This window comes from Lactuca sativa, chromosome 3, assembly GCF_002870075.4.
Source record: "Lactuca sativa cultivar Salinas chromosome 3, Lsat_Salinas_v11, whole genome shotgun sequence".
Classification (NCBI taxonomy): Eukaryota; Viridiplantae; Streptophyta; class Magnoliopsida; order Asterales; family Asteraceae; genus Lactuca; species Lactuca sativa.
Genome location: NC_056625.2, coordinates 102,056,537 through 102,065,907, shown reverse-complemented (window position 1 = coordinate 102,065,907; position 9,371 = coordinate 102,056,537). Strand labels below are relative to the sequence as shown.

The 9,371-nt window shown below is 36.9% G+C and overlaps 1 protein-coding gene across 1 annotated transcript; it reads right to left on the bottom strand.

The window, feature by feature from the left end:
* Positions 1–7,950: 7,950 nt before the first annotated feature.
* Positions 7,951–9,117, bottom strand: LOC111915439 (transcription factor MYB63). Its single transcript, XM_023911096.3, has 3 exons — positions 8,975–9,117; positions 8,744–8,873; positions 7,951–8,527 (listed from the first exon to the last, which is right to left on the bottom strand). Exons 1-3 carry the CDS (start codon positions 9,102–9,104, stop codon positions 8,116–8,118), a joined length of 672 nt encoding a protein of 223 aa, XP_023766864.1. The 5' UTR covers positions 9,105–9,117; the 3' UTR covers positions 7,951–8,115.
* Between the last annotated feature and the right edge of the window lie 254 nt (positions 9,118–9,371).

The following is a 9,371-nucleotide window of genomic DNA, read 5'->3' as shown; positions in this document are numbered from 1 at the left end:
ATATATATATATATATATATATATATATATATATATATATATAAAGAGAGAGAGAGAGAGAGAGAGAGAGAGAGAGTCAAAATAAAATAGAGATTCTGAGATTCAACCTCTGTCACATAATTTACATCTGTCGTTCTAACCATCCAGCATACCGATGCGGCGTGTCGGTTATAATCATAAACGATTCTGTAGCACCACCCGTTCCATTCACCTTCGCCACCTTCCTCACCACCGCAACCGTCATCGCCACCACCATTACCACTACTATTGCCAGTAACCAAGCCAACCACTAACACCTCTATCACTTATACCAGTGCCACCTTTGTCACTATCACTTCTTCTGCCACCAACCGATCATATATGATTAGTTAATCTATGAACAGACATATATGTATAATCATTTTTTATTAGGCATATAGATATAAACACACACACACACACACACACACATATATATATATATATATATATATATATATATATATATATATATATATATATATATATATGTGTGTGTGTGTGTGTGTGTGTGTATGTGATGTGACTTGGTCCTCCAGTTAGCTGATGCAGTTACTCCGAACGATATATAATGGCTCTAATTGCTCCGAGAAGAGCTACGAGGTCACAACAGGGGAAAGTCTTCAACCATTCTCCGAGAGGAGCTCCCGGGAAAACACTCTGATGGTCAAGTTAGTAAAAGAACTGAGATTGTGAAGTTTGTGCTGAGGGGGAACGACTTACTCTTTAAGGTGGCGGAGGAGGCCTTTTATAATGAGGCCTACCAGTCCGTACATGCGACCAAGTTGTCAGGTCAGACGGTATCTGACGCCTTGATTGGTTAATCGTGCTCCTCGTTGTTCTAGAGCTAACGATTGGTTTAGGTAGTAATGCGCTAAGTATTCTTCTTGTTGCTTGGAGCCGTTAGGTTTTTCGCAGAGTGGAAGGCACCCGCTGAGGGCTGGGTCTTCCACTTTGACGTCCGACTCTGAAGGGATGCCTGTGGGTGCAAGACTTTGTCGGGGTAGCTACGCTGGGAGTAGCTTGATTAAGCAGCCTGTGGCACCTTTACTATGACTGAGCGCAAATCCTAGCCTATGCTACGGGGCACGTTATCAAGTCCCCCAGTCTAGTAGTTATAGTGTTTGGTAGGCTAGACTTAACTGCCTATACACGCATCAAGCTAGGTTTCGAGAGACACTTCGATTTTTTCGGCCATCTAACTGCCAATTATGTTAGTCGGTTACCTGATTTTTCAAGGATTTTCAATATTCCATCTTCCCTTATTCCTTATAAGCGGTTATCTTTCCCTTATTCTGATTACGCCTTTTTATCATGTTCCTTATTTCTCTCTTCTTTGACCTTCCTTTTATGTTTTCTCTTTCTCCTTTCATGGCGAATCAATCTGGCACTGCTCCATCTCTTGCAGAGTTTCAACTATTGCGAGACACTTATGGTTTTCTCCGGCGGACGAAGTGGATTTCCAGTCGTCAATTCGATGATCCTGTCACCTCCTCCCGGGAAGGTTGGAATTTATCTAAAAACCTTTGAAGCTGGGCTTCCTCTTCCCTTAACTGATTTTCAAGAGGAGTTGCTTTCGAAAAATGGTTACAACATTCAGATGCTTACTCCGAACGTTGTCAACAAGATGGTGGCATTCGAGATGATTTATCGGGCTAATGACATTCTTCCCGATTTCTTTGCCTTCAAGTTCTTCTTTCGATTCTGTGCCACCAATGACAAGTTCACATTCTCCGCTCGCCACGGTGGTCACGTTCTGGTTCCGGATGGCAAAACTCCCAAGAACTGGAAGACAAATGGTTGTACGTCAATCGGGAACGAATTTGTCATGGGCACTATCAGGCAAATTACATCTCATATGTTAACCCTAATTTGTTTCCGCACAACCAGGCTACTACTAACTTTCTGAAGGCGATCCAAGTCGTTCCCGATGGGTATTCAGAAGTCCTCCTTGCTGGTGTTGGAATGAGTCCTGTCTGACGTGTATGAAGGAAGATGCCAATCTTCTATACCTTTATTGACGGTAAGTGCTTCTAATCTTACTCTCTTCTCATTTTCACCCTCCCCATCTTTTTACATGTTTATCGATTAGAAAGTACTTTTATTGCTTTGGTAGGTGCCGAGTCTCTAATGTCGATGGAATCTATTCCACGGAAACGGTATCAGGGGAAGTTAGAGCATCGTGAGGTTAATCTCCATGATACTCTTCCACCATCATGTCCTGCTGAGCATTGGTGGTGTTCCTGAGTCTAATGGTGCAGCCGCAAGAGGGCTCATATCTGACCGATGATGAGCTAGATGTTCAACCGATCTTCATGTTTGCACCACCTTCGTCCGCAAAAGTGGTTGAAGACAACAAAGATGGGATAATCTCGAGTTTCTGGCGAGCCATGGCTAAGCGGAAAGCAATTCTGGTCATGGGGAAGCTTCCTCTTATTTTAGCGTTGCCAACGTCGGGTGGCACGATCAGCGGAGGCAAGGTCTCGTCTATCTACCATTTTCAATCTCCTTCGACCCGAAGGGAGCTGTAGTGATCCCTGATGATGACCTGTACCAGTTTGAGGGGGATCAAGGGATGTTCAAGCAGCCCATAGTTCCCATGAAATTTGTCTCAAGACCTACCCTAACCCCATCCTCTTTAGGGGGGGGGGGGTGCTCCATGAAACTCCATCGAAGGAGGTTCTACAGTTCCTTGTTGGCCTTGGTGTGGCCTCCTTCATTCCAAGTTAGAATCTTTGTCATGACTCCTAGTTGTCCATCCATACCAACACCTTAGAGTTTTCCAGCCATGCTCTTCCACCGGCGGTTGTTGTTGACATGGATGTTATGGCCAGTTCCACCCTTTCTCATAATATAGCCTATGTCGTTGCACAAGTCATGTTCTACTTATTGAATAGCTCCCGAAGCATTCAATGCCTCAGTGATATGGATAGGCTCATGCTAGCTTTATTGCAAGTAAGGAGGAACACAAGCATTAGATCGCAATGCTCAATAAAGAAACCCACAACTTTGGCCAGAAGTATGATCTCTTGATGTCCGAGAAAAGGGTTGTGGAGGAGGTGCTGTCGAAATTAGAAGTGAAGGTGTACTCTCTCACACAGTCTAATGAAGTTTTAATGATACAGAATGAGAGCTTGGAGAGCAATGTTGTTGACTGAGACAAGCTTGTTGAAGAGGCCTAGGCTGAAGTTGAGGCATTACGTCGGGACCAGGATTGGCTTCTGCATGTTGGGGTCGTGCGCATTATGGATAGGTTGATTAAGAACCCAGATTTTACTGTTGGGGTTAGCCGGATTTGCCATGCTGCCATTATGGTTAGGGAAGAGTCAAATCACATAGGACTGAAAGTAGGGATCGACTCTATGACTTATGACCCTGAAGCGAGTGATTCTCGGTCTAGCCATACCATGTGGCTTGATGATGCACTGGTTAGCTTTACGACCGTTGACTATGTTTCTCTTCTTCGTTTGCGTCAACTTGACATGGTTGGGATAAGGCCACTCTACATTCATGAGGATGTTGATGAGCCCATTGGTGATCCTTCAGGTGAAGAGGACGCTTGTGGTGATGGGGCAGGTGATGGTTGTGGTGTTGTGTAGAATGTTGAGGAAGGTGCTGGTGGTGGCGCTGGGTAAAATGACGAGGAGGGTGCCAGTGGTGGGGATGAAGTTTTTCTTGTTAAAGATGTTATTGGAATTTGAGGTACTTGTACCATTGTGCTGCTCTTCGGGGTGAAAAAAATTATGAGGTTGTTTCTTTCTTTTGTTGTTTTTGGATATTTTGGGTCCTTCGTGGCATGATTTATTTGGGCCCCATGTGGCTGTAAATGTAATAATTAGTTGGGCTTATCCCATTGTCTGCATGGATATTACTTTGTCTTTCTATATCTTATTTGATGTGTTTCTAAATGCCTACATGTGTTTTCTATATTGACAAATTTTCTCGGCATCTTCCCTTGATCCATTGTGATCTTCCCACCTAAGGATGCAATGTATCTTGTATGTGGGAAACATATTAACTTCGTAAAGAGCATATTTAGTCTTATGGGGTGTAGCTACTGCTGAGCTTCTATCAGGAGTGCCATAAGCCTTTTTTGCTTATTGGAATCTAGGCTCTTTGACTTTCTAGTATGTGTTGAGTATTTAAATTTTTCGAAGGATGCACTAAGACTTTGTGTGACATATGTTAAGAGTATATTAGGCTTTTTGAAGTGGTATGCCCTAAGCTTCTTGTAATACACCAGGTGTTGAAATTTATTAAGGAATGCTCTGAGCCTTTTCAATTAAAGTACACTAAGTATTTAAATTTTCAAGGAATACACTAAGCCTTTTTGATTGAACTACACTAAGTATTTGAATTTATAAGGAATGCACTAAGACCTTTTTAAATGAAATACACAAATATTTGAATTTATAAGGAATACACTAAGTCCTTTTTAACTGAAATACACTAAGTATTTGGATATATAAGGAATACACTAAGCTCTTTTTAACAAAAATATACTAAGGTATGGGTCTTTCTATGTTCTTCCCCTCAAAGTGGACGCATTCCAATTGCTTCTTTTGGGTGGGTGTTAGCCCGCAACTATTTCTTCTGGGTGGGGATTCTTAAAAGTGGAACTTCATGAGGTTCCTGGCACTCCATGTTCTTGGAATCAGCCTTCCTTAAATTGTCTCGCGTGTTTAGGACTCATTTCAATGTGCTTCGGTTAGTTTGTTTTGTCCTTCCCATGTGGGGCCTACCTTCCCTCGTGGTTGAGCATGGCTCACCTCGTTCTTTGTCATTACATAGTCTCCCATTTTGAAGGCTTTCTCTTTCACTCTCTTATTGTAGCATCGTTCTGCGGCGTTCTTGTAGGCCGCTTGATGGATGTTCGACCTCTTGCGCCGCTCTTCAATCACTCTAATCAGATCTATTATAAATAGCTTACTACCTACTTTTATGTCACTTTTCAGCGCACCAAATGGCATTATTGACACTCTGTAAAAGTGAAGGGGGAACTTTCTATGGGGAGGAGGTGAACTGAAAAACATAATTCACTGGATAGAGTGGTAGAAAATAGCAGCTCCTATTTCAGATGGTGGACTCGGGGACTCAGCTCTAAAAGCATAAAACTTGGCATTTCTGATCAAATAGTGGTGGTGTCTCATGAATGAAAATGGAAGCATTTGTAAATCAGCCATTGTAAGCTTAGATACTCTGATAAAGAAACCTACACATTATAGTGCCAGAAAGACCTCCGCTGGGTGCGATGTAATATTCATAAAGCAATCTTGGCGTTGGAGGAAATTGGTATTGATAATCAGCAGATATTTACACTTATCTTGTGATCAGATATCAAAATTCTTTTTTGGAAAGAAGTCTGGTGTGGAACAACAACTTTTCAAGAAAAATTTCTCCATCTTTATAAGATTGAATCAGTCAAAAACTGCTCACTGGTTGACTGTATGTCTGTAACTGGTTTCTCGTGGTGTTGGAAGTGTGAGCCATCCAACTTAGTGGAATTGTATGAGCTACTCCAGTTACATAGAGATATTTTGTGGCTTGCACACCACTAAGGTATCATCTCTATATGGGTTTCGATTTAACAAGACAACACATGGTGTTCATATGGTAAATGGCAAGAAGTGACTAATTGACTCAAAATTGATTCTGTCCAAGAGACCTAAGATCTATTGGTCAAAAACAATCCCGTTGAAGGTCATATATTTTTTATTGCGGAATTCGATGGGTAGGATTCCAATCGCGGACATTCTAATGGTGAGAGGAATAAACGTTCTTCATAAGATGCACCCTTTTTGCAACAAAGAAGCCGAATCAGTGAACCATATTTTTCTTCAGTGCGAGTTTGCCCATACTGTACACTCTTGGATTTTTAAATGGCTTGGGTTGGGAGGTACTAGGCATTCGAGTATCAAGGAATTCCTTAACTCGGGAAACAGATGGCATAACTGTCAAATAAAGGAAGTGTCTGGTAATACAATTTTTAAGAATGTCGGGAATGAATGAGTTTTTAAGAATATTTGGGTTCCTCTAACAAAGATAGCGGATGTCATTATTGCTAGATCATACCCATGGTACATACATAGGAGTAAAAATGGATGTGGTGACCGGGCTAAATGGATTTCCTCACCTTTTATTCATTTATCTTTGTAAGTGTTTTTCTTCTGTAACTTTTATCTCTTTGTATTATTTTTCTATCGTAATTTAGTCACTTGTTAATCGTCGGCTCGTTAATGATATTTGTCGTTTATATATATATATATATATATATATATATATATATATATATATATATATATATATATATATATATATATATATATATATATATATAACATGAACCATATATTTACTTACTACTTATAATAATACTTTTTAAATAAAATAAATGTCTAGCAAACATATGAGACAATATAGACATCAACATGCATCTTCAAAAATTTGTGAATTCGACCCTTTCAATACAAAAATATTAAGTGGCTTCAAATAAATAAATTAAGTCACTTCAAGAGTTCAATCAATATGTTTTCTCCAAGGTAGCCAATTTTGTATAGTCATTAAAACCAATATTGATATCTGATTTAGAATTAAAAATAAATGATTACCAAATTATAGATAATAATTTTAATAGTTATACGAGACAAATTTTAAACAAAGTGGATCGGTAATAAACCAATCTAACGCTATTAATAAACGGTTAACAAGTACAATTGTTATCTGGTAAACGAATTAATATGTAAGATCCAAACCTATATAATTCTTATAGATTTCAATCGAATTAAGATCAAAACCTAACCTATTGGTACCATTTGAAAACATATCATTTTTTTAAATATAATATTAAACAAAATTCCAAACCAATAAACTATTATTAGTTTTAAATGACCTATTATTTCAAAAACCATATAGATAATGACAGTCATTTTCAACAAAACATATTAGATAGTACAGCTGAGTTCATTCAACAAAATATATTAGGCAGTGTACTTGAATTCCATGCATGACATTCATATCTATATCCAAATTCTTATTTTAATTATGATTAAACAAAGTTAATTAATATTGAAATTTTTATCTAAAACTAAAAATACGATATCATATTACTAAACCATCCTTCCAAATTAAAGATTACAATTAACCCAATTAAACTAGGATTAAACTTAATGAAATATTTAAAATCTTTCTGTACGTTTTTTTCCTATCGCAACAGATTATCAATGGAGGCTTTTAGGTTTAATTGCTCCAAAATTTTCATTTTTTATTCATCTTTAACTGTAGGGGTGCTTCCATTCAATGTAATAATTTGTTTTGTTCGTTTGTTTTTTTTTTTTTTTTTTTTTTTTTTTGCATAAGATTTTAGCATTGTTTTGTGGGTTCCGAAAGGAACAAATTTGACCATACCTACTTATAGTTTGGGTTTAATGGCTTCATAGTGTTTTCTCATGCATGTGTTTCTTCCGATAAATAATCATGTGTTTCGTAGTTTTCTCCATTATCTATATAAATAACAATTATAAAATTAAGATTTTGGAGCCATTAAACTCAAAGTCGCCATTTATAATCTTCGAAGATTGCAATTAGGAAGAAATGACGAACATGACGCTTTTTAATAATTAACTAGGTTTAATCCTAATTAAATTTGGCTTAATTCCAATTGAGAAAGGTAGTTTAGTAATATCATATGTTATTTTGAATTTTAGATAAGTTATTAAATTGGTTTAATCCTAATTAAAATATAAGCTTGGATATATATAGATGTGAATATTCTAGTTTTAAGGGTATAATTTTAAAAATTATAAGGATATATATACAATTAATATTTAAAGTTTGTAAGAATATATACGAAATTCTTCCAAAAATTTAAAAAAAAGTCTGCAACAAGTCTTCACATAAGATTTAAAAAAACGTAAGTATGTAACCTAATCATATGATAGGAGAGGCGACGTGGTTAGTATTTTCGATAAGTATATACTTTTTGAATGTATTTAAGATAACTATATTAACGATATACAGAAATCAAAACAAGTCCTGTATCGAGTTGGAATTATACTGATCACAAAAGTAATCTGACAAGTTGGCTAAGAAACCATTTCGTCAGTAATTGTTGTATTCAAAATATGAACCCAATGCTGACCATGATAACTCCTCACTCATAGTCATATCACCCCAAGAAGACTGAGATCCGAAATTGTGTTCTAAACCCCACGTCGTTGTGTTCTCAACTGCCGACGTAATGTCCAGTAAAAACGGATCGGTCCAAAAGTCTCCAGTCAGTTCATAATCGTAAGTTTGTGGCGTAACATCACTTGGAATATGATAATCTGAGCTATTATCAGTGCCAGAAGAACATGAAGGTGCTTCATCAGGCTTGATGGTTTCATCGTGATTAATGTTTTCTAACACATGAGTTTCATCATCTTGAACCCGTTTTTTCAAATGTGAGTTCCAACGGTTTTTTACTTCGTTGTCACTCCTTCCGGTCAACTGAGCAGCTATAGCAGTCCATCTACAAGAGCAACAATTTATATTTAGAAGAATTCAAAATTGAAAAACTTGTAATACATATGATAGTGTATATATATATATATATATATATATATATATATATATATATATATATATATATATATATATATATATATATATATATATATATATATATATATATACTTAAGTAGATTAAAAAGACATGCATGGATTTCCCACAAACGTGTAAACTTACTTGTTGCCAAGCTGTTTATGCAATCTCACAATGATCTCATCCTCTTCTTTTGTAATATTTCCATGTTTGATGTTTGGGCGAAGATAATTCATCCATCGCAGCCTACAACTCTTTCCACTTCTAGACAAACCTTAAAGAAAGAAAATCAATGAACAATAAGTAAATAAGTGCAGAAAAATGGAAATTTATTTGGAATCTTGAGAACTTGGGAAGTGCCTCAAACGTACGTACCAGCAAACTTAGGAAGTAAACACCAGTTCCAGTGGCCATATCTTTGGATATAGGCTCGTAACTTTTCGTCTTCTTCTTTAGTCCATGCACCTTTCTTGATTATATTTTTGTCTAAAGTTAAAGTGTCCATCGTCTTATTATTTTAAAACTCTGAATCTCTATGTTTGTGTTTCCAAATACACTCATATATACAGGTAGATCTTGTCTTAGAAAGTAGTCTTAACTCATATGGGATATTTTCTTACAGATATTATTTAATATACTTTTTGTAGAATGAACATTTGACCGTGCACTATTATTCTCTATCCTTTTTTGGAAATATCTAACGTATGTTTCGTCAACGTTTAAAATAAACAAATTAAATACTCTTACTGTTTCTGGCTATCTATAATCCTCC

What these genes read in the sequence shown, in the direction of transcription:
- LOC111915439 (XM_023911096.3), bottom strand. Translation starts at nt 9,104, where the DNA reads ATGGACACTTTAACTTTAGACAAAAATATAATCAAGAAAGGTGCATGG. An exon ending in TTTACTTCCTAAGTTTGCTG is followed by an intron (nt 8,874 to 8,974) that starts GTACGTACGTTT and finishes TCTTTCTTTAAG; the next exon opens with GTTTGTCTAGAAGTGGAAAG. An exon ending in CATAAACAGCTTGGCAACAA is followed by an intron (nt 8,528 to 8,743) that starts GTAAGTTTACAC and finishes TTGCTCTTGTAG; the next exon opens with ATGGACTGCTATAGCTGCTC.